The 26199-nt window shown below is 39.3% G+C and overlaps 2 protein-coding genes across 2 annotated transcripts in view; one reads left to right on the forward strand and one right to left on the reverse strand.

Moving 5' to 3' along the window:
• The first annotated feature begins 3555 nt into the window (after positions 1–3555).
• Positions 3556–10800, forward strand: fscn1a (fascin actin-bundling protein 1a). The gene is made up of 5 exons (XM_084086536.1): positions 3556–4511; positions 7186–7342; positions 8456–8577; positions 8760–8927; positions 9017–10800. Exons 1-5 carry the CDS (start codon positions 3689–3691, stop codon positions 9220–9222), a joined length of 1476 nt encoding a protein of 491 aa, XP_083942662.1. The 5' UTR covers positions 3556–3688; the 3' UTR covers positions 9223–10800.
• A 5439-nt stretch (positions 10801–16239) lies between these two features.
• rnf216 (ring finger protein 216) overlaps positions 16240–26199 on the reverse strand; it is a 30083-nt gene continuing 20123 nt past the window's right edge. Inside the window, exons 14-17 of the mRNA XM_084086546.1 lie at positions 21776–21873; positions 19797–20019; positions 16878–16953; positions 16240–16794 (exon numbers count right to left, since the gene is read on the reverse strand). Of these exons, the coding sequence (XP_083942672.1) occupies positions 16499–16794; positions 16878–16953; positions 19797–20019; positions 21776–21873 (693 nt within the window). The 3' untranslated portion in view covers positions 16240–16498. The remainder of the gene's footprint in view (positions 16795–16877; positions 16954–19796; positions 20020–21775; positions 21874–26199) is intronic.

A 26199-nucleotide genomic window follows, 5' to 3' on the forward strand; every position in this document is an offset into this window, starting at 1 on the left:
TTTGCGGCCACTGTAAATCATCTTAACATGTCTGACTGTTGTTTCATGTTTTGTTGTAAAGGAACATTTGAGTTAATGTGCATGCATATGTTGTGTTTATTGTAACACAATCACTATTATTCGAGCACATGCAAAGACAGAAGTGCACAGTAACAACTGTTTTGCTTACTTGGTCAACTCGTGAAGGCTCTAGTGCCTGGAAGCTAAATGTACTGCTGAAATTAGAAATTACTCATCATGGTGAACACAAAGAAGCTCTGTAATGCAGACTCTGATGGTTTCACTTAGAGGGAGGGGATGGTTTCACTTGCGAGGCTGTGTCTGATTGGCTGGGCTCCAGAGGGGTGTGAGTGTCAAGGATGTGAGTCTGCAAACTCTGCATCTGCTCAGAGAGATGCCAGGTCGCATTACTGATGCAGTACTGCAGCGTGGCATCAAAACGCCGGGCACTGCACCTCTTCCTCGTCTTCTTCAAGTGAGACAGAGGCAATGCAAAATGTTTCAAAAGATTTCCATGTGCACATCTGCTGTTTGGAGAGAGAGTGGGTTGAATGTGAGTTTGTGTGCTGTTGCCATGCCGCGTGGCTTCAGGCATCTGCAAAGTCAGCCTCACATCAGCAGTCATGCCCACCCCGCTCTGCCGCTCCCAGCACACAAAAGACTCTGTCTGGATCAGACGGAACATTATGCACAGCTGGGCCACAGTCAGTGCTTACTTAATATAGGCTTATTTGTTTTTCTCAGTGTGCTTATTGAGGCTTTTATTAAGGTTTAAAACTTCCTCCTTAAATGTAAATTACAGGATGATATGATGATAGGATGATGGGGTTTATGACATGAACCCCCATTTAAAACACCTTGGCCTGGTTTCACAGATGGGGCTTAGATTAAACCAGGATTAAGCCTTAGTTCAATTAGAACATTTAAGTAACTTTTATAAATGTGCCTTAGAAAAAAAAAAACCATTACTGGTATGCATCCTGAGACAAAACAATGGCATTGACATATTTTAAGATATATCAGTGCAAGTTACTTTCAACATGCATTTTAGTCTAGGCAATTGTCTTTGAAACCAGGGGTAAATGCTGGTACAATAGCATTTCTGGTAAGATGTTTTGAGCAATATGCCATTGCTTTCTTCAGATTCAGTGTCTGAAAGTCCTGTTGTGTCTGCTTTGCTGTGATCAGCTTTCAGTGTGCTAACGCTGCAGACCTTGGTTTATTTTAGCACAGCAGATTGGAGCATTGTCTCCATGGCAACTGCTCTGGCTTCACACTGTTAACAAAGATAGCCTTCGCTTAGAAATGCAGATAGATTCCCGTTCATTCTGAATCCAACAGCTTTTGGAAGGATTAAGGTGAAATTCTGTGTGGTAGACATGACTTAATCTCTTTAGGTAAACATCACCCTAGACAAATGCCACAACTGTCCGCCATTATGCACGAGGATCTAAAAGGAGATGGCTTTGCTAAATGGGCACTTTCTTTTACATTTGTGTGAAGTAGACGGCCATTCTCAGCTCGTTAATCACCCCAAGTAATGGAAGCTAAATTGCAGTTGAAGTTGTAGATTTCATCTTTCTTTCTTGCTCCTTCTGTCTTTATGGAAAAAAATTGTTTTTACACGCCATATAACAATATTACCAAAGCACTATACAAAAAAGGTAAAAAGAAAAATGCTACTAATATGAATACAAATAACAAAACAGTATGCAAGTAAAACATGATTTGTGACCCTGGACCACAAAACCAGTCACAAGGGTACATTTTTTTAAATTGAGATGTATACATCATCTGAAAGCTGAATAAATATGCTTTCCATTGATGTATGGTTTGTTAAGATAGGACGATATTTGGCTGAGATACAACTATTTGAAAATCTGGAATCTGAGGGTGCAAAAAATCGAAACATTGAGAAAATCTCTTTTAAAGTTGTCCATTTATGTTCGCGATTTTGCTGTATTCACTCACAAAAATAAATGTTTTATATATTTATAGTAGGAAATTTACAAAAATATCTTCATGGACATGATGTTTACTTAATATCCTAATGATTTTTGGCATAGTTTTGACCCCTATAATGTATTGTCGGCTATTGCCACAAATATACCCGTGCGACATGTGACTGGTTTTGTTATCCAGGGTCACATTTTAAGAATATTATATTGTATGGATAAATGTGTACAACAGTGAATACGGTGATCAGAGCGGTCATTGGTTTCTAAAGGGTGCGCAATTTGATGTTTTGCAGCAACAAACTGGGCAGCATCATTTTTATTTCCCCAGCTAAATCTGAAAATGTGTTCTCTTTCACTCACACATTCACCCGTTTTATTTTCCTTATCCACCTCGTAATTATACACCAGAATCCACTACTTTACTTTTCAGAGATATTTGAACTGCTGCAAAGCTGAATAAATATACATAACCATACAAAATGAATACTGTTTTGGGAAGCCAACACCATTATTCACATTTTAGCAGCAGGTCTGATAAATATCTAATCTGACATGCAAATAAAACAGGTGCCTCATCGTCTGATCCAATTTCACTATATGCTCTCCTTTGCATGTATTTCATTAAATAATCTATAATAGAATTTAGCTTTTTATGTTAAAATAGTTTTTATTGAAATAGGGGGAATTTCATCTCAAAGTCATCCCAAAGGCAAAAAGTGTTCCAATCACCCTGAATTCACCCCTACATGCAGAGGATTTTTCAAACAAGCTATAATGTGCTTGTGTATTTACAGTAATGCATTTTGCATAGTTCCTGTAGTAAATGTATGCCACTAAAGTATTTCTTTAGGAAAATGCGATTGATGATGAATCATATGAAAGAATCATAGAAACTACAAAGACACCATGGAATGTTTGTCCTGCATCATTTTCTCATGCCTGTGTGCTGCTGTTGAAACTGAGCCAGTGGTATTTGGATGAAGTTTCTGTTTATTTGACTAGACCTTCCTGAACCCACTGACCAACATGTGCAGCCTATGAATATATCTTTGTGCAGAATAAACACTGCATTGTTTTGCCTCATCCTCTCACTGGCCAGTGAAGTAGCATTCCTCCTGCAGTAAAACAAATGCTGAGAGATATCATTGGAGCATGAACATTATGTAAATGCATGGTTTATGTAAATCCGACACCAAGATCTGTTATGTGATTGCCGTTTTAAAAATAAAAATAAATATAATAAAAATGACATGCTTACTGCTCTGCATTATTTACTCAGCAGCACATCTGTCTTCTACCTGTATAACACAAAAGAAGATATTTTGAAAATATCAATGTGGTTTGAACAGGTTTGTAAAGACATGAGGGTGAGACCTTTTTGAGAATTTTCATTTTTAAGTGCACGCTAGAGTTCGATGTCTCCGAGGATGCTCGCGTCTGTTTTACGCACTCGAAAAGTAGTAGTATGTTAAACGTCTCCACTGGTGATCATACTATCCAATTCTGTGTTTCCCAAATTAATTTGGGATGTGTGAGTGTGCTGAATGGAGGCGGGACGGCGCGCGTGACATCACTCGTGTGTATAAAAGCCACAGCTGTGTCTGTGCGCTCGCGCTGTGAGGCTGCAAAGACAGAGGCGCGCGCACGCTCGCTCCTTTAAAACAAAGAGACCCATCAACATCATCCACAGTGCACCAGCAGAACCCTTTCCAGAAAGGCCAACAGGAACCATGACTGAAAACGGAACCAGCGACATGCTTAAAATCCAGTTCGGATTGATCAATTGTGGGAACAAGTACCTCACGGCTGAAACGTTCGGCTTCAAGATCAATGCATCAGCCACCAGCATGAAGAAGAAACAGATCTGGACCTTGGAGCAGGACGGCGATGACTCAAACATGTTCTACCTGAAGAGCCATCTGGGGAGGTACATCGCAGCTGACAAAGACGGCAACGTCACGGGTGACAGCGAGACCCCGAGCGAGGATTGTCGGTTCGTAATCACTGCACATGATGATGGGCGCTGGTCCCTGCAGTCTGAGCCTCACAAGCGCTACTTGGGCGGCACCGAGGACAGAATTACCTGCTTCGCCCAGACCATCTCAATCGCCGAGAAATGGAGCGTGCACATTGCCATGCACCCGCAGGTCAACATCTTCAGCGTCACCAGGAAAAGATACGCGCACTTGAGCTCCGAGCAGAACGAGATCGCCATTGACCGAGATGTTCCCTGGGGCGTTGATTCCCTCATCACCTTGGTCTTCCAGGACCAGAGGTACCACCTACAGACCTCCGACAACCGCTTCCTGAAGAACGATGGAAGCCTGTCCCAGAAGCCTGACAAGACCACGGGATACACTCTGGAGTTCAGGTCCGGGAAGGTTGTCTTCAGAGATTGCACTGGGAAGTACCTGGCTCCCTCTGGCCCCAGTGGAACCATGAAGTCCGGCAAGAGTTTGAAGGTTGGCAAAGACGAGCTTTTTCTTCTGGAGCAGAGCCACCCTCAAGTTGTCCTCACCGCTGGCAACGACAGGAATGTGTCCACCAGGCAAGGTACACGATGCTGCTTTATTCATACTTAATGACGAGTTCATCTATGCTAGAAGGACCATTTTATGTGGGCATCATCAGTCAGGGTTGGGTTCCTGTAAATCCTCCATAATTATCTACAGCTCATTCTTAATTATAGGTATTCAACTCTTTTCCCTCTCTTGTGGTTCCTCTGTGGATATAGGCAGAGCCCAGGGGTGGATCAGTGCAAATGTGGAAAAAGTCTGCAAAAAAAATCCATATGCTTCACTTTGCTGCAGTTTAGTCCACTCACAAATGTTTCCTTAAAACATAATTTTAATGGTTAATCTGGTTGTGCATTCAAGTGAGGTTCCATATTGCTTCCATTTTTCTGTCTGATGGCTCCCAGTGGGTTACAGTACACTGGTTATTGCCACAATAGAAATGTTAGCTGAGAATGAAATCCATACTCAAGCCCTTGTCTGCAGTTTTGCACAATCTTTCTTCTGTTAATTCTATAACGCTGTATTTTGTAGAGTCCAGCATACTGTAATTAAGTTGAGAGTGAAGGCAATCATTACTGTAAACACCCAGAGGAATTGACCTGAGACTGCCAGACTGAAATAATGGATCAAATTATATAGTGCTGAACTGGTGAAATATTGCGATTTTCAGTGTCACCATAACTGCTCCACTAACCCATTACTGCTGAAAATGAAATGAGGTGTTCTGCTGTTTTAATAACTTCTAAATTGGAAAAAAATGGTATCATTAAGAGAGGATGTCTGGGATTTATTTGGCAATCCCAGCTCTGGTTTATCAGTATTGCTGGATGGGGCAGGACAGTGCCAGAGTGTTGGGCCTGTGCCAGGAACCACTTGGTCTCTGCAGGTCATGATGGGCTCTTCTAAATGTCCTTTTGTTTCATAAATTTTGCCTCTGTTAGGTTTGTGATTTGTTTAGCTTTGTGGTATTGCAAGATTTCTATCTTTATAGCGGTTCATGCTAAATAGACTTAATTTTGATCTACAACATCCAAATCACATCTTACTACACTGAGACCCCCCCAGTCCTCTCTATGTACGCTGTCCTAAATCAAATATTTGCCTTCAAGGATACAATCCCAAGGTTCAATGTTTGTGGCATGTTCCTTTGAGCCCTTCCTCAGAGAATTTGCGAGGGGGTCGAGATTTCAGGCGTGTGCTGAGGGTAGAAGGAGAACAAAGACAGCATGCTCTGGGCCCCAGCTCACCATGCAGCCCAGCTGCTGAGAGTCTTTTAGGCAGCCCAGCACGCAGAACAATAGAGCCTCGCTATGCACAAGTTTAGTCATTGCAGCATGCACAAAAAAACACTTTTGCTTAAATGCATCTGTCTTAAAAGATTAGGAGTCTCCCTGCTCGCTTGCCTGCTTTTCCTTCCTTTGTGGCAAGGACATCGGATGTCTGTCATTCCATAAATGCTAAAATGGTTTCCCAACCGTTATATTTTGTGTTCATTTGAGAATTGTTTGTCTTTGCTGCAATATGAAGGCAGCTGCTTGACCGATGAGCTCATTTAAGTGTTTGGCAATTCTCTGTAATTGTGAAATAAACCTAAAACATCCTAAATATGTCTCTACGATTTTTTGCTGCCAAGGTTAAAGACTCCCTCCAGTTGTCGAGTGGATGAATCGAGCGATGGGGGTTGGGGGTGTGTCTGCTGGTGGCTTAAGATCCTCCCAAACAATTTAAATGCCGGTTGAGGATCCGTACCTCCCTTAGAATGATTGAGGGAATTTCCCACCCCCTTGTCCTGCCGAGACAGATTTAGAGCAAGTCTCCGGGTGTCGTAGTCATTCTCCTGTGCAGATCTTCCATTTGCTGCCATGTGTTTCTCATCTTGGTCATTTATTTTCCTTGCTCGTTCAGGCACGCATATTTCTGTGGAAACTCAATCCGCCTTCTTGAGGCCAGGCCACGGCGGTGGTAATACGCAATTTCATGTAGATGTATTAGGAGCTTGGTGAAATGGGAACATGAAAGCAATCATGGCGAATCGCAGATTAAAAATATAGGTTATGTGTATGACAGTGTTTTTGAAAGGTTTTTTTTTTTTTTTTCTCCTACCAACCTTTTTTGGAGGATCTATTCTTAGAGTAGAGCTTAATTAAATTATGGCTCTTACATGTCATTTCATAGATGTTTACCTTAATGTATCTAATATTTCCTTCCAAAAACCTGACATTAAATTATGTTTTCCTCTTTAAAAAGGTTTAGACCGTAAATACAAGCTTTATCTGATGAATGTCTGTCTAAATGCATGCAATGGAGTTTAATTACATTTCCTGCAGTAGAGGACTGGTGGTCTGGTCTTTCAACAAGCTTCATGAATCTAAAATACAAACATGCATTGACCTATTGTTGTCCTGAAGCCTCCCACTAAGCATCCTGGCATAAATGACAGACCAAAATTCCTAAGGAGATTAACTCTGTGTATGTGTGTGTGTGTGAGGAGGCCAAAGCAATTGCCAGAGTGATAGTCCCTGACATTCAACACTCTTTAGCCTGACATTCAACACTCTTTTAAGTAATCGCGAAGATTATCATCCCTAAACTGCCGTTAACTCCGTCTCTGCTCACTCAGCGTGCCTGATCCAGATCAAAGATGCGTTGTGAGAGTCAGGGGTTTGGTGGTTTTTATAATGGGTTTCACAGTATGCTTTTGTGTTTCTCAGGCATGGACCTCTCTGCCAACCAGGATGAAGAAGGTGACCAGGAGACCTTCCAGATGGAAATCAGTAAGGACACGAAGAAGTGTGCCTTCAGGACCTGCACTGGCAAATACTGGACCCTCACAGCTAACGGTGGCCTCCAGTGCACTGCCTCGACTAAGTGAGTGTGAATCACAGAAACATACCACAATGCAGAGGATCATTTGAGTATTGTAAATGTTTTCATACTAGCATTCATACTAGATGGCGGAAAAAAAATCTGTGTGTACTGGTGGGTCCAATTTTTTTTTTATATCATCTTGCATCCAGTGTGTTGTGGGTCAATAACTTACAAATATTAGACAGAAAATCAGCTGACATCTATAAGTAGTATTCTTATCTCATCTCCAATTTTCTTCAACATCAGAAATAACCATAAATTAAAATTATAATAAATTATTATTTATAGACCCTTTTAAAAACATTAAAGTGAGACCACATTTAGTTTAAGAGTTTGTGATTAGACATGTACACCGTTCAAATTATGGGGATGGCAAGATTTTTTGTTTTGTTTTTGAGAGTGTCTTATGTTCTGAGGCTGCATTATTCAATCAGAAATACAGTAAATATGTCAATATTGCTTTCTGCTTTGTATTTTAATAATTACTTAAATGTAGGCTAATTTATTCCTGTGATGTCAAAGCTGAATTTTCAGCATCATTACTCCAGTCTTCAGTGTCACATGATCCTTCAGAAATCATTCTAATATGATGATTTGATGTTCAAGCAACATTTCTAAATTATCAATGTTGAAAACAGCAGCTTAAGATTTTTGTGGAAAACGTGATTCTTTCTTTCTTTCTTTCTTTCTTTCTTTCTTTCTTTCTTTCTTTCTTTCTTTCTTTCTTTCTTTCTTTCTTTCTTTCTTTCTTTCTTTCTTAAACACTGAACCCAAACTTTTGAGCAGTATTTAGCAGTATTTTATATTTAATTTAATAATATTTTTACCTAGCAATTTTTTACCTGGCTCCCAGTTTGGAAGTTGGCATGCCATTAAAATACAAAGAAACAAAATTATTTAATTCTGTTAATGTAATATAAGAGCACTTTAGAATATTATTCCTTCACAAACACATTCTGTGTTGCAGTAAAACTATCTACATGCAACTATTTTTCATAGGTCCATTTTTTTTTAAAAACAAATTGTGTTTTTCTGTTTTAAGGTTTTGATAATTATGATGACAATGAATGCAGATTTATATTTCATATTTTCATGTATAATCTCTTCACCCAGGTCTGCTAACTGCTATTTCGACATTGAGTGGCGTGGGAAGAAGATAACACTGCGTGCCACCAATGGAAAATATGTGGCCGCCAAAAAGAATGGACAGCTGGCTGCCACTATTGACTCAGCAGGTGGGGTGGAGTGTTGTACACTATTTTCAACCTTTTGTTTGGCAACGCTGCAGTGATTTAGTAGACCGTATGTTGATGGATTGCCACTCAATCTGTGGCCATTTTAAATGAACCACATCAATAGCACAAACATTTGCTGCTTGACTATTGTGAGCCTTGATTTTGAGAAATGGCTTTTACAGGTGAGAGCGAGGAGTTCCTGATGAAGCTCATCAATAGGCCCCTCATCGTGCTGAGAGGGGAGCACGGCTTCATTGGCTGCAGGAAGGTGACGGGCACCCTGGACTCCAACCGTTCCTCGTATGATGTCTTTGGGTTGGAGTTTAGAGATGGAGCCTACAGCTTACAAGGTTTGTTTGCGCTTTAATAATGTTTCACTTTTGACTTTACCTTGTTGAAGGTTTTAAGACTTTCCTTGACCCCTTGAATCTCCTCTCAGACTCCACAGGGAAGTACTGGATGGTGGCCAGTGAATCGAACGTGATCAGCAGTAGCGACACCCCGGTGGACTTCTTCCTGGAGTTTTGCGACTACAACAAAGTGGCCATCAAGTCAGCCGAGGGGAAATATCTCAAGGGCGATCACGCAGGTGTTCTGAAGGCCAACGCCGATGATCTGGACGGCTCCACTATGTGGGAGTACTAAAAGCACTTAAGTAACCACTGTGGCTTTTTCTTTCCAGTTTTTTTTTTTTCCCTTTCTGTTATGCATTTTGAATATGATTTTTGAATGAGTGAGCACAGGGGCCAATAGCAGAGAAAAACCTACAGGTGAAGGGGCTTACTTTAGTCACGTATACTCGATTATGTCTAAATACTCCAGCGTTTGTGTGCCATAACATTACTGCAATGTTGCACGGTTTTTATTGACAACGAGTGGCCACAACTGGGACTTCTGGGACTTAACTGGCATCTAAATTTGTGTTTGTTGTGTGGTTAAAGCACACCTTGTGTCATCTCTTAATCTGTCCTAATATTTGACTGGCATTCAAATCGGTCCACTCTCTGGAAGATCGACTATGCGGGCGGGTGCCACACGTCGAGCCACAGGATTTTGATGTACCAGATTGTAGTGTGATCCCTCTCCCTTGTCTTTGGACAGTCCTGTATGAGCCTCACACTCTTAATATTAACACATAGCAAAATATGTTAAAGAACCTTGTGACTGTGAGCTATTGATGTAATGCCTCCCACTGTATTGCCAGTCATAAGTACCAACCCTAATGATCCGAGGACAAAGGCAATATTTACAGGTAAATGTATGAATGTTTTTTTTCTGTTTTTTATTTTTGTTCTATACACTTGACAGAGTTATGCAGGAAGCTCTTGGACCACTGAAATGGCCATGAGCTACACTGTTTTGTTTTTCGTATTTGAAGTACGGCAGTGATGGAGCTGCCTCACTATCTGTGCCATTAGAAATAATTTTAATGTTTAAAAAGAGGAAAAACCAAGAGAACTGGATTGGTACCGTACAGTCCCTCATCTCATAATAAGGGATGTGCCTGGAATTGTAAATGGGGGGGGGGGGATAGATATTAAAATTGGAAACGTTTTCTGCAACTCAAAAGTGATGTCATCAGTAATTTGTGTGCTGTGCAGCTGTGGGTGTGTGATACCGACGTGAGGTATGTTGTTGCAGGTTCAACACAGTATTTATGGTAAATTTAAACCACTTTTCCTCTTGATCCTGACAAATCCCAAAGGAATGGCGGGGTCTGAGTTCACTGGACTCGTGCAGTGGTCTGATCTGGAAAAGTCACTGGAAATGTCACCTTACACTTTGCTGCTGTTTTTGAAAAGGCACAGACATTATCATAAACCTTGTTCCATTATACACACACATTACAGTGCATTAAGACCTCAGTGAAAAAGCCAAAAGGAAGACATTAACACCACACACAAGATTGACTAATTAAAGATTTAAACTGGTGCTTAATTAGATTTCAGGTGTGCATCAAACTAACACAGCCACTTTGAGCAAAACTGCTCATTATTTAAGAATGGTTTATTCTACAGCTTGAATATTGATCTTGCATTGCTATGGGAATGATAATGACTGTGCTTTAGAAGGCCATTATGGGGGGGAAAAGACATTCCACATCTATACTTTGTAAAGTCTTTACAAATGTCTTTTTACATTTTTTTTGATATTATGGTTATGTTTCCTTATGTACCATGGGTACAAATGAAATCCTGAAATAAATACGGTTTGAATATGAAACTCTGTCAGTGAATTTGTTTTTAATTCTAAAAAATAAACATTCAAAAATCTTGATTCTCTTTAAGTGGCAAAACGACCATAAAGATTGTGATATGGCTTTATCTTGCTAATTGTCTCAAGGATTGACTGCAGAATTTGCTGAAGTATGACCGCAGCTCCCAGAGTTTTTCAAAAGTTTACCCGGCTGCTGAAGGGCTCAAAATGAGAGAAATTGGTTTTCTCTTGAGACCTCAACTCCATCTTTTTTTCTTTTTTGCTGGCGACCACTCCGTCAATGAGGCTTTTGTTCTGTGTTATTGCTGGAGCAGCAATTTGCAAAATGATTTCGATCCCATCTGCCCAGTTTTTGAAGAAACAAAAATATCATTTATAGAAGATCAAGTAGTCTAAAATGGTGAGTGGAGGCTGTACTGCCAGATAGAAACACAAATTCAAAGCACGTGATCCTTCCTGCAAACCGTAAATAGATTTAAAAAGCCAAATTTCAGTAAGATCCTAATAAAAGCAACAAAGGAATGTGAATATGAATGAGGGAATGGAGATGCCCAGATCACGTAGGCTATACCCAGCTAACAATTGTTCGTTCCCAGAACAATCTTTTTAAGGTTTGTTTAAGGAAAGGTTTCTTAACGGAAATAGAATGTTATTCTAAAATTATTTTAACGTTCCAATAATGTTATTCTAACCTTCCCCTGGTTAGCCAGGAAAGTATTCTTAACGGAAATAGAACGTTAATTTTTGGTTTGTAGAACGTTTTGTAACGTTCCCATAACCTTATTCTAACGTTCACAGAATGTTCTTTTTTTAAGGTTTGGTTATTTGGTCAAGGAAAGTTTTCTTAATGGAAATAGACCTGAAAATAGTGTGCGTATACGCTACAATCCACGCCAACGTTCATATTTATCTTTGACGTGGAAAAGCCAGGTTGTCAGGTTCTAAACTTGCGTAGCCTAATATGCATTTTTCCTTGTGGCAGAGAGTCGGTGTAGCCACTGCATGCAGGCCTATTTGAAAATCTAAGCCATTCGGCAAGTTCGCCATTCTCAAGTAAAGGATTTGGACTTTGTCTGCTGCTCTTTTATATGTTAATGACATGAATTAGGTGGCATTTACAAGGCGGAGATCTGAAACCATTCAGCTGCGCCCAATTTCAAGATAATTTGCAATTCATAAATATTACTTCTGGAAGAGAGGCGTAGGCTACGCATTTTTTTTCTTCTTCTGAATCATACGTAGCCTACACGTAGGCTACGCATATGTGAGAAATAATAAGTAGATCAAATGTACGACAGTTTCAACGCAACAAATCATAAATGACCAGTGCATTTCAAATGTGTATTGTGGAATAGCATAGCCTAACTAGGCTAGGCCTACTAATGCAATTCTTTAAAATTACTAGATAAAGGTTTTTAAAGCCAGACCACCAGGAGCATGCAGGGTCCTCTCTACAGCTTGCACCCACAAAGACAGTTTTGCCTCGTATTATTTACGCTGGGAAATTAGGTTAACTTTAGGACATCGAACAAGCCGCTCAGCCATTTGTGAGTTCAATAAATAATTATACACCAAATTGATTGGTACACCAATTAGTCTTCATGAGTGTTATAACAAATACAGTCTGACTGCTGAAGATGACGCCCATTCAGGTTTTCAATGAAGTAAGAAAAAAAGAAAAAGAAAAAGAAAAACCTGAAAGGGTTAAATGATCTAGTCTGGCTGACACGAGGACCAATGTTTCCATGGCAACTCAGACCATGAACAATTAAGGGGGCTCTGTTGTGGGGGTTGATGATGGTGGGTCTGGAGCTGCAGTTTTTCAGGTGGGCAGGCAGAGATTTTCTTCTAGACAACATTTTCATCGATGTATGTGGCGGTCGAGATCAGAAGCTGAATTCAGAATCAGACATCACGTGGGTATTTTAAACGCACCAGAGCAGCACAACAGCTTTCGCACAGATGTGTCTGTAACGGTCGGTGTGAACAATGTTTGCACTGTGCGAAATGTCATGACGTTTCTTTAATTATGCATGTGGTTTCAATGTTTCCATGTATTTGCATTTTTTGTTATATTTAAAGCAATTTGTATTTAAACAAGAGCTGAGTGGAATGGAATACTACTGTACCTACTCTTGCATGGTACACCGACACATCCTTCATTTCAAACGGTTACTGTACTAGTCACGTTACCTCGTCTTGCAACATTTTACCTATTTAGCATTTTCATATTTTCAATATTTAATTGTGTGTAAAAATGTCAACATTGAGCTGTCAAATTTTTTATCAAATAAAGTCAAGCAAGCAATTCAAATTCTAGTGTTTAACATGATCCTCCAGAAATCATTCAAATATGCTAATTTGCTGCTCAATAAACATTTCTTATCAATGTTGAAAACAGTTATGCTGCTTAATAATTATATATATATATATATATATATATATATATATATATATATATATATATATATATATTAGCTTATCAGTTTTTTTTCAGGATTCTTTGAAGAAATCCAAAAGAACAGCATTTATTTGAGATATAAATCTTTTGTAACATTACAGGCTAAATTTATTTACTGTCCCTTTTGGTCAATCTAATGTGACCTTGCTGAATAGAAGTATTGAAAAGTCTTACTGACTAAAATACTGAATTATGCAAATTATATCCAAAATTAATTCAGCTTGCTATATTAGGTTTACTCACTAAAATAAGCTTTACTGATCGGCTGAATGCAAAAGAAACACACTCAACAATGCATACAGAAAATGATCACAGGCACCCTCCAAAAATGGTTTAACACTGAATTACAAAGACGATGTCGTGTCTGTGAAGAAAAGAGCTGAAAAAACACTGATGACTGTTTCCTAAATGCCAGACAGTTTTTTTTTACAAGCTTAGTTATTGTATAAGAATAAGATCGCAACAAAAGGCAAACGAAAAAGAAAAAAAAACAGAAAAAAAACATGGGTGTACTAATACAGGAATAAGAATAGTTTCCTTGTTTATGCTTCCTAACAAATAATCTAGTCTCTGGGAGTTTGATATCATAAGACATGGACAGCAGCTCCAGCAGTCACATGACCATTGCTGATCCCGGGAAATCATGTTTGACCACCGCCTTGGGCATCACAACGGGGGATGATGACACTCTCGTGACTGCGAATCCAGCCCTTCACGCCAGGGGTTGAGTAACACAAAAGAAGGAAAACTTAACATGAGCAATTACAACATACACTGAACATCCCTCTGTAGATCATCTGTACACTATCATATCTTCATAATATCTTGAAGAAAGGACGAGGAATATTAATCTATCTTCAGGCAGATTTACATTGACTTGACTTGTGACAGTGACTTCATGAAACATAAGGTAGAAGATTCAGGGGAACAGATCCAGTTTCAGGAAGCTCTTAAGCGGTGGGCGCGTTGAGCTCAAGCTGCCAGGGTCGACCCCTTCACACCTGTAGGCCTACAGGCCTAAAGATCTTCCATCTGCTGGCCCATTAGGAGGTTACAATGTCAAACTGAGACACCTTAAGAAACAGCTCCTGAGTAATTTTGTCAGATGGTCAGTGTCTGATTAGCAGGTCTACATGGATTGGGCCTGTAAAAACAGAAGAATCTGAAGATTTATGCAGAATTGGAATGGTTGTCATTCATGTTGACTAATTTGATAGATCTTGTCTTACTGGTAGATGAAAGCACTGTGTAAGGTTATGGTCACTTTTGTATGGTGAAATTCTGCAGGCAAAATGCAGTCATCTGAATAGGAATATGCACAATTGGGTATTTTGCATGAGGAACGTGTTCACACCGTATTCAAGTTTGTTCAAATTTGAACGCAAACTTGTCACGTTGACCAATATAAAACTGCTTAGTTTGGAAGTGACCTCTGAGTAAAATGGCGCTTCATGCATCACTACACTATTGACAATGGACCTTCATTGCTCAAGATCATTTCTCATTTGCCTGCACCGTGACAGGTGTGCCTTAGATATGCCACCGACAACAGATGGGTGAAGATGGCCCAGATTATCCTGATCTTTTCAGGATTGTGTTACACCTCAGGCTGCTGGTTATTTCTTCTAGTTTGATTGACACTCGATGGTCTCCACACCACCATCTCTACATTTCACCAAGAAAAGGCTTCTGTAAGTGCCTTGTGCTCTCTGTGAGGGCGAGTAATGTGCTTTAAGAGGCATGAGGGGTCTGAATAAGGCCTGGGGCAGAGGGGCTGGTGCCAGTGGGGCGGAGAGCTGGACCTCTGGATCCTGTGGGCTCCATTAATGGACAAGAGCTCTGGCTCTTTGTTAAAGCTCTGGGCAAGAGGACCGGACTCTCTGCAGGAGTCTCACTGCACTGCAGTCACGCCAATGGACGAGTCACGCAATACAACACAATAAACAACCCTCTCCACAGGCATTATGGGCCTATGTGCTAAATTATTGAGCAGCTCCATTACACAAGCCAAAAGCAACAGTTCCTGAATAATTTTGTGAGATGATCAGTGTCTGATTAGCAGTTCCACATGGATAGTGCCTGTAAAAACAGCAGATTTCTGCAACAACATGTTCATTTGTTAAATATATAGACTAATCTGCCCAATATAAAAGTACTTAGTTTGGAAGTGACCATGGATCGCTACACTTTGGACGTTGGATGTTCTTTGCCCATTACTTTTTACCAAAGTTTTGCTAATGTGACCAACACCTCAAGGCTAAATCATGCTTACATCAATATAGCAGAATACTGAGAACATTTGTCTGGAAAATTTCATCTGGGCTTGCTGATGTTCAGCTTCAAAAAGAACAACCTAAGAACTGAAACGAGGACATGTATGAACATGGAAAGCAAGGAATTATAATCAAGTTTATAAAAATAACTCAACAGAAGAGAGCGTGTCAAGCTCACAGTTTGAACAAAGAAATGTCCATCATCTAATTAAATTAGAATACTCTCCACCATCACATTTACATATACAGTTCCTCCAACTCTGATGTGATACAAATCAGGTAAGATCCTTATTTTAACATTTTCTTCAGGAATCTTTGAACAAAGCTAAAAGAACAGCATTTATTCGAAATATAAATCTTTTTTAACACTAAATGTCTTTGTTGTCATGTTTGACCAATTGAATGTATCCTTGCTGTATAAAATTAATTTATTTAAAAAAAAATTGACTGACCCCAAACTTTTGAACGGTAATGTAAACTTTAGTAGCAAACTGGCGCTACAAATAGTAAGTTTGATTTATAGATCGGAAATGGCATCAATAGTAATCAAAATGATAATCTAGTAAAGATGTCAAAATAAGACAAACCCTGGATTAAAACAAAAAAAGTAAAATATTAAACCTCATGGCAGCCAAACCCAAAATGTATTTGTAATTTCAGAAAATATTGACTGTTATTGCCCATATTGACTGATTTTGCAAACAAACAATGTTTAAATTTAAATCAAGTACTTTGTTTTATTCATCTGAAAACTAACAGGCGTTCATATTATTCACTTCAGTATGTTGTTCAAAAAAATGACTTTCAACAACGAAGCCAACAGGCGTCTTTATAACTCTCCAGAAAAATCAGTTTGGTTCTGGTTACAAAATACGTAGAAAAAAAACAGCGAGGGCTAACGGTTAAGACAGAATCTTGGAATTTTTTTTTTTTTAGTAGTTTGAATGTGGCTCTCTGTACCATGGTGTCCTCAAAGAGGTCTTTGAAAGAAGCGATGCGGTGGTCCATAGTGCATAGGCATATTGAAGTCAAAGTTCATGTTACGTGGGTTGTAATTTACTGGAGGGAGGTTGGGCAACGGGGGCACGTAGGGGGCTGGAATGGGCTGAAGGAAAAGATGCTGCTGCGGCCCGGGTAGCATGACCTGGGGGATGAGCAGAGGGGCACGTACGGCCTGAGGAGCTGCGTTGGGGACCTGCACTGTGACCCGAGGGCGCTTCGCTGGGATGGGCTCAGGGGGAGGACCCACTCGCTTCCCTGTGGTTTCTGAGGGAGAGGTTACAGAATATCATTTGACAGGATTTGGGTTTAGGTGGCCGACTAAAGTTATCCAGTTGAGGAACACTGACCTGAGTGATTGGTCTTCTTATTTAACTCCGCTTCACCTTCTTTTTGAATCTCCTGAATGATTCGCTCATCATCTTGCTGTGGATTGAAAAAGACACAGTAAATGAGAGGGGCAGAAGAGATAGAAAAGTGGAGAAAACAAAAAAGCCTTTCAAAAAAAACAAGGCACAGTAATCAGGCTCTCCGGTTATTGTTCAATCATGCGGAAAGACCAGCAAACCCCGCCAGAAACAATCTCATGCCAACGTCCATGTCAGACCTTGGCAAAAACGGGAAATCAGATGAACTTGGGAGGAGTCCACTTCATCGGTCAAACACAAAACAGCTCAAGTTCACCAGTTAGGCCTGGTGTACGGTGCCAGGTGATTAGGCACGGCTCTGAAAGGAGGGGTAATTGCAGCCCCCGGGCTGTCAGCAGGACGGCACCCTGACTGCGCTCTTCACACAAAAACAGGATTCAAATGCCTTAATCGGATAATTAGTGAAACTACTGGATCAACCGGAAAAGGATTTCTCAATTATTCTCACTGCTTAGCGATCACAATAATACAATTGACAAAAATGACAATTCCATTGCCCTCTACTCATCCTTACGTCGTTCCAAACCCTGACTTTATTGTTCCCATGGACAGCTAGCAGAATTTAATGGTAACAACACACATCAAATACAAAAGCTATCTCTCCTATCCAATTTAAAGGTGGTATCGGTGATTTCAGGCCCAAATTTTTTTTTATCACATTCATCTAATTTTTCCTAACGATCCGCTAGCTGCCCGCCCCATAAGCATGCCGTCAAAAAAACGCGTCTCTGTAGGCAGCCTAGGCTCTGAGATCTGCACACAAAAACAATTGGTTTCACCAACCACTCAAAACCAAAACAAATAGTGTTCCAACCAATCACCGACAGTGGGAGGGTGTGTTGTGAGGTTTTGTGCTCGTGCACGGCTGCACGTGAAGTCGGAGCTGAAGAAGAAGCTGGCTCAAAACCTCACAACACCCTCCCCCTGTCGGTGATTGGTTGGAACACTATTTGTTTTGGTTTTGAGTGGTTGGTGAAACCAATTGTTTTTGTGTGCAGATCTCAGAGCCTAGGCTGCCTACAGAGACGCGTTTTTTTGACGTCATGCTTATGGGGCGGGCAGCTAGCGGATCGTTAGGAAAGATTAGATGAATGTGATAAAAAAAAAATTGGGCCTGAAATCACTGACACCACCTTTAAGTTAACCTACATTCAAACTTATCATGTACATTATGCACAAAGTCTGAACTTATGAAGCTTCTCATCCTCCTTTTATGGTGTGGAGTAGAGCTGAGTGATTGCTTGATTTTGGATTCCAACGATCATTTAAAAAAAGGTAATAGAGACAAAATGATCATTATTCCATATTCCAATGATACTCTCATTTTGTCGTGTTATAAATCCAGCACACCCCTGTATTATTCGAGCGATCCCCTTTTGCCCCTAACTAAAAGCCCAAATATATAATATAATATACTATTATATACACATAATATATATATTTTTTTATTTTTTTTAATTCTTATTTTTGTTTTTAGCTGAATTATATTTAAAGGGATAGTTCACCCAAAAATGAAAATATTGTCATCATTTACTCACCCTTAAGTTGTTCCAAACCTGTATGAGTTTATTTCTTCTGTTGAATAATTTAAAGAATGTTGGTAACCAGACAGTTGACGGCACCGACTGACTTCCATAGAAAACATGTTAATGGGTGCCATCAACTGTCTGGTTACCAACATTCTTTAAAATTGCATCTTTTGTGTTCAGAAGAAGAAAGAAACTCATACAGGCTTGGAACAGCATCAGGGTGAGTAAATTACTGAATTTTCATTTTTGGGTGAATTATCACTTTAAAATCAACAGTTAAAAAATTAACAACTGATAAAAAAGTTCTGTAAATGCATGATGTTTTTTTAAGTCATTGATTAATCGGGTTAGATATGATGTGTGTTACATGCGCATTTACATGAGCAGAAACATTTCTGAAAGCTAGGATGGAAAATGAGTCTGGACATTCTACTAGATAACTTTTTTTTTATTAATACATCTTAAAAATCATTTTGAGCAAAATGTAGGCGATAAAAGTAGGCGATAGGAGGATGTCTTAAACTATTGTATAACATTTGTGCCATTTATCAATCTACTATGAATGTACTCTAACAACTTTTTATGATTAATAAATGGGAAAATTCTCAGTGTGCTGTCAATAATGAATGAGCAATTTGTGCTTTAATCATAGTACTGAGTGATAAAGATGCAGAAGCAATGAGGCAAATGCTTGATGGTGCTAATGCATGAATACTGCAGTTACCAATCTATCAACATACATGAGACAAACATGTTTCACTGACGTACCTCTCATGTGTTAAACTCTGAAAAGTCCTGTATACAAAGCTGACACAAAGCCATTACACCATATATCACCTGGTGTTTATCCTAAGACCAAATTACTCTTACAATGAATACACTATCAATGCATCACATTTAGGGAATTATTTTTAAAATAATGCAATTAAAATGTAAACGTATTTTAATGTCTGTTTAAAGCTTTTGTCTATTAATTTTAAATCAAATAGAAGTCATAATTAAAAAAAGTAAAATAAATTAAATTAAAATCAATGCAAATCATGTGATTTGAATTACAAAATTAACACCTACAATTCCATTCCAAAATAAGGCTCAAAAAAGAGGAACAGGAAGTACTTTGTGTACCTTGTGTAACCCAAGTGCAAATACCCTCTGGGTTGTGAACAAAGGGCTTGAAGATATTTTACAGGAGGATGTTAAACCTGTTGTAAACCGAATAGATGTATAGAAACTAAAGGTGTTTGCTGTTTTACAAGGATGATCTCATGAAAGGAAAAGAGGTGGATGCTGAAGTGTAAAGTGTGAGATTTACCGTGGGGTCCGTCCACAGCGAGCACTTCTTGCAGTGTCGGCAGGGGGCACCGGGCGAGCGAGCGTGCTGGCAGAAGTGGTTGTAGCCGTTAATAGGGTCTCGGCAGAGGTAGCACATGAAGGCGCCGCAGCGACACGACATTCGGTTGCAGCCCTCTGACTTCACCAGACCTGTGGCACACTTGTGGCACTTCCTGACACGGGCAGCGGTCATCTTTTCCTCACTGGCCATAAAACAAATGACATTTGTGTTCAGGTTTATATGAAAGCTCTGTTTCAAAACCTAGTGAGCTGCCTACCTATACAATGTTGCTTTAAATTTGGAGTGCTATAAGCTCAGTGTAAAAAAAAATTATATATTTATCAAAACACTTTACAATAAGCTCCCATTAGTTAAAGTTAGTTAACACATTAACTAACACTAACAATGAGCAATACATTTGTTGCAGTATTTTTTTTATGTTTGTTAAGTACAACTGCTCATTGTTAGTTCATGTTAGCTCAGGTTTATTAAATAATGTAATAATAAGATATATAAAAAACTTTTGATTTTAATAGTGTACAAGTAAATGTTAAAATTAACATTAAGATTAATAATACTAATTACAGAGCCCTTGCACATAACATGCGGGAAAAAATATGTATATCGTGGCCACAAATTAAACAAATCATTCCCACGAATTACTAATTTACAATTTAGTAAATCTTGGCCATGTTTTACTAATTCGTTCCCTTGTTTTAAGTAAATCATGCGCACAAAATAATAATTAGGTCTCTCGATTTACTTAAAACGAGGGATTTATTATGTTGTGCCAACGATTTACTTAAAACGAGGGAATTAATTATTATATTGTTCGCATGATTTACTTAAAACAAGGGAATGAATTATATTATCCAAACTATTTCTAAAACGAGGGAACAAATTCTTAGTTTGTAGCAATGATATATTTTTTTTTGTCTGCATGTCACATGCAGGGCTCCATGAATAATAATGTTTTAAAAGTATTTTTCATTGTTAGTACATGTTAACTAATGCAGTTTACTAATGTTAACGAATGTAACCTTATTTTAAAGCATTACTAAGAAAGGTAATATAAATGTACAAGTTTTTCCATTCAAAATAAAAAAGTGTTACATTGAAAATTTACTCTTAATTCTTTCCCCACCAGATTTAAAAAAAAAAAGAAAAAATCAATGGCGGGAAAGCGTTGGTCTCATAAATGATTCATGTATTTTGCAAAGCATCATTAGCTTAGCAACATGCAAACATCAAACTATTTTGTGCTTCACATGAATAGCTCTGTTTGTATTGCTGCCTATGAGGAGCATTACAAATGAGCTTAATGCGTTTCATTTCAGTTAGGGATGCTGCCTAAGTAGAAAGCTGCTGTTCACTAGCTACATATAGACAGCAAGCATACTGGTATTGAAACTTACCAATAAGAGGTTCTCTCACTGAATCGTATCGATGTGAAAACAGCTGGCCATTGTGACACCATATGTAATTCATTCTCTCAGTTAGTTTTTTTTATTTTTTATCTGCCTCTATAAATGTAGGCAAAAGAAAAGGGTCGGGGTAAACAGGATACACAGTCTTTGTTTGATCCATGTGTATGACCTATCCAATGACAGGAAGGAAAGCAGGCGATCACATCCTGTCCAGTTTAGAGACTGACCAACAGTGATAGGCTGCCTCAGTTTACACAGACACTCGCGCTCCAGTACACTTCCTCATGAATGCCTGCTGTGCATAGGGGCAGCTCTGGATGATGTGTATTTGCAAACATAACACTCAGGGGAAATACAGCGAGTGTTTTAGTGTGCCATGAGAAAGGCCTGGGGAAACGACGGCTGACTCAGCATCAGGCTAATGCTAATGATCTCCCAGGTGGTTCACTACACTACCGAGTGCCCTCAATAGTGCGTGGATGCATTATTAACAAGCTTGCTCTATGCCAAGAGTTTTCAGTCGGCACTTACAAGGCCACCCGTAGCCGGATCTCGTCCCTCTCCATCACCTGCTCGCAGGTCTTTCCCGCATGCTCCTTCCACACCACATGGCACTTCCTGCAACTCTCCTGAGGAAGGGAACACAAACAAGCATCTGTGTTATTGATCACAATCGAAATGCAGAGTGGAAAGAGAAACACCTGGACTACACTTCATTCATCCAGTGGGGAAAAAAAGGGCAAAGTCTCTGTTGCTCGGTCACCTCTGTTTGTGCATACGGAAGGAGCCAGTGTTCCTTGCATTGTTTCAGAGGTGCATATTGCTTCCTAGTCCTGCATAATCTGCTAGTATTGTGGGCATGACCCTTCTGACCAAAACGCATCTTAATAGCAGGTGTACAGGGCCTTTGACATTTGGGTCCCTTGATATGGCACACATTCCTCTTTCAATGCAAGTCTATGGGATTTTCGGCCATTTTGACTGCACACCAGGTGAAAACGGTAGGTCTGATGGCTTAGAAACCCACATCTCAACATATCAAACAGTAAAGGATTAGTCACATGTATAAGTGTAACATTTAAGGTTAGAGGTTTGTACACATCCCTAATCGTAAGTATGTGCAATAGCTTGCCTTAGCAAACAATACAAATAAAGGAGTATCCTGGGCCTGGAATATGACTGTGTACATTTAAAAGCCATAGAACTGTTAATTAAAATAAAGTAATCTAAATTTTGAATCAGAGCTCGTTGTTAACTTGACAGAAAGCAGCTGCCGCAGACTGAGGGTGCACAGATCCCTGCCCTCCACTTTGGATGTGATTCATTTGTCGGCTGTCTGGTTGCCTAGGAACAACATTTTCATCTGTTCCACTTTAGCCATGCCTGCCCTCAATGCTTTGCCTTTCAACTGACTGGAAAGGACAACTGAGTGCAACATGCAGCTAAACATTCAGAGCGTGAAGACCATGTAAACGCCTACGCATTTCACAGGCACAGACATGGCTATTACAAAACATTAGGAGGCAGTGGACACATCTGAAATTGCTATGGTCCATCACATTTGACAACCCAGTATGGACTGCAGCAAAGTATAAAAATTCCAAAATAGCAGAGTTGCATGCCTTTTTGAGATAAATACTAGCTGACGTTTCGGGAAAAATATTAGTTTGTTTCGTGCAGCTGCTTTACTGGATCCAGCCCCTTCCTCCTCAGTCTGTACCAACCAGAGAAAGAGATCCACTGATGGAGAAGAGGCACATGTGGCCACTATCCACAGAGAGTCAACTCTAATCCCATAACCCAGTGTTGCCTGGTAACAAATGCCATTAGCATAAATAATTAAAGATAAAGCTGAATATTAATGACAGTGACAGATGATAAATGACAGCTTAGAGTGATGCAGAAAACATCAGAACAATTGCTCCTGTCCTCTGGGTGTCATCTTAAGTGGGAAATATATCTATATGAGGAGCTACACTAGCAAAGTGGCTTCCTCGGAAATACAGTAATGAAATCTAGCCTCAGGCTGCATGTTGTAACCCCCCCCCCCCCCAAAAAAACATAAATCATCATTCAACAGTATTGTTGTGAAAAAGCTGTATCAGAAACTACAATGGAAATGGTGAACGATGCAGACATCAGGCCAGACAATAGCCATGAAGTGTGACGCATGAAGACATATAGTACTACAGTATTGCACTGCCCCCTAGTGGAGCACAACAGCACAGCATGGGAGGGTCAACAACATTTAACAGATTGTTTTAGAAAACCCAGAGTTTGAGATATCATTCTCAAATTTAAAATAGAACATGGTTAGACTTATGGCTTTAGCAGATTGGGTTTCTAGACGCCAACAAGATTTGATTATGATTTGATTAAATTCCTTTGTGTGAAACTCCGAATAAACCTCATTCTGATTCTGATTATTTTCTAAAAACTTTACAACACATTTTAAGCCATGATTCTTTATTATTCTAATTAAGTCTGACTTGATAACAAACGGCTATGTGAGACCACAATTATGTTTTTAACTGTAACTGGCCCTTCAAAGAATAAAAATGCAATTTGGAGATTACGATTCATTCATCAGCTAATGTGACTATTTCCTTATTTAAAAAAAAATCTGTAATTTTCAAAGTTTTACTTTTACAAAAGTTAGAGGCATCATATTTTAAATCTCCTAAATTATCTTTAACTATCGATTCATGTGATTGTCCCTGAATTGCATGTATACACAGAAAAGAAGTTAACAGGAAGTGACTGCAACTCTTCAGTTGAGGTGACTCTCGCAGTCAGAGGTGCGAACACACTGGTACCTTCGTTTATATATGCGACTAAAAATACAGCGGTGACATCACACTGACATCACTTTAAACAGTGCTTCCTGGTACAAAGTATACCTTGCAAGGCCAGGCTGACACTTCCTGATCAACAGGGCGCACACTCTCAGACACAGGGTGGGGTCAGCCTCAGATTCACAGTTATGCAACGGCTTATCTCTGTTGGCAAATACTGCAGATTCCTTCAGAGCAAGTGTGTAATTTATGGAGTTTATGAGCAGCCAAAAGACATTTATAGCCCCATTAACATTATTCTTTCATGATATGTAAGCTGTCATCCAACCCTTTTTATCAAAAATTTCTACAGAAATGAAAAAAAAAAAAAAAAAGGTTCTTGCAGGAAAAGACATCAGGCAGGCTGGCTAGTGTGTGCCATGAATCAACACTGAGCGCTGCACAGGGTGATATATCTAATGAGCGGAAAAAATGTGACTTTGAAGATATACAATACTGTTGCAGATGAACCACAGGAACCTTTTACCCACACAGGATGCATGTAGCTTTCGTCTGTGCCTGTATAAGGGTCTATTTTGTGTAATAAAGATAGATGGGTGACATCTAGCACAGCGATCAAAGTACCACAACAAACTGGAAAAACAGCATCTGCGCTGTTAAACGGCTTTAACGGCAAGTCTTTATCTCAGAAAAACAAGCCTAGGGTGACAATTGGGGTTATGCCGCACATTCTTGTAACATAAATCTGATTCACCAAAACGCATAACCCTCCATTTCCTGTTAATCGCTGTGTGTATATCTCTCATTTAAGCTGAAACCTTATAACCCGAAACCACAGTTCTAGGTAGTCACGCTAGTTTTATCTTGGCTGAACATATTTTTGTGTAAACAGTCCATTCATCTGGTGGACTCCACATCCCATCAGATGAGAAGCCACAAGCCCTTTTTATTTAGGTCTACTTGACAAGGCATCAAAATATAATTTTCTTCTTTCTTTGCTGTGGCTGAGTATTGTGACCAATCACAAATATGTCAGTTATGCATAAGAATGCATTGACCAATCAGAACCATCTAAATCAGACTATAAGCCTATCGGTAACAACATCTTGTTCTATTAAGCAAGTGAGTAACAACTAAAACACTTCCATTATAATCAACACGGTATAAACATGGTGAAAATAAGAGATTTATTCTCTGGTCTAGGCAATTTCATTGATTACAAGTCAAGCACAGAGTTCAACAAATCCCTTACTTACTTTCTTCAGCAGAACACAAAAGATGGTATTTTTTATGTTCTTTTATGTTCAACAGAAGAAAGTAAGTGCAGTTTTGGAAGAGCATGAAGGTGAGAAGATGATGACAGCATTTTAATTTGCGGTAACTATCCCTTTGAAATCCTTCTACAATTAAGAATATTTAGAGGGGTGTGTTATATTATGATACGCTGTATCAAATGTTTGAGTAACACTTTACAATAAGGTGTCGTTTGTTAAAGGTAGGGTAGGTAGGATTTTTCTAAAAAAACAAACATTCCAAATTTGTTTAAACTGTCTTTATATACCAATACATAATTAAAATATAAGTACTCTGAAAAAGAGAGTATAAAAATCGAGTGTCTGTAGACCTCTCACGACTGTTGTAAACACAGCTAATTATTTCCATTCACTCCACCCCCTCCCTTCTGAGCTCCTTCCAAAGCCACGCCCCCAAAACACATGAACGCGCGACGCCAAACGCTCAGGCTCAGCTGGAAGACGAATTTATTTACTTGAGATGAGTGGAGAGGAAGGAGCGCAGTGCATGCAGTGACATCATGTCAGAATCACATGTAATAAAATACCTAACTTTATCACTATAAATATAAACAAATAAGATGGCTTTTAGTACTCACTATCAAGCTAGCATATCGATACTGGTAAAGTTTAAAATATATTTTGTTTGATTCGGTAACGAGCTATATTCATAAGGCAAAGCTAAAAACAGGTTGCATTGATACACGTTTTTCCATTACCATCTGTTAAACTGTGATGAAGGTGAATTTCGTGTAAGAGTCATAACATATACGGTGTTTTGCATGTAAGAGTTTACATGATGAAAACATTGTTGACTCTGATGAGGACTAACGTTACACTCCGGTGACAAGTATCGCATCGTCGGTTC

The sequence above is a fragment of the Abramis brama genome, assembly GCF_963993115.1.
Source record: "Abramis brama genome assembly, chromosome: 1".
Lineage (NCBI taxonomy): Eukaryota > Metazoa > Chordata > Actinopteri > Cypriniformes > Leuciscidae > Abramis > Abramis brama.

Bases quoted from the DNA above. Each gene is read 5' to 3' on its own strand.
- fscn1a (XM_084086536.1), top strand. From the start codon at position 3,689: ATGACTGAAAACGGAACCAGCGACATGCTTAAAATCCAGTTCGGATTG. The intron at 4,512-7,185 runs GTACACGATGCT...TGTGTTTCTCAG, and splicing joins GAATGTGTCCACCAGGCAAG to GCATGGACCTCTCTGCCAAC. The intron at 8,578-8,759 runs GTGGGGTGGAGT...TGGCTTTTACAG, and splicing joins TGCCACTATTGACTCAGCAG to GTGAGAGCGAGGAGTTCCTG.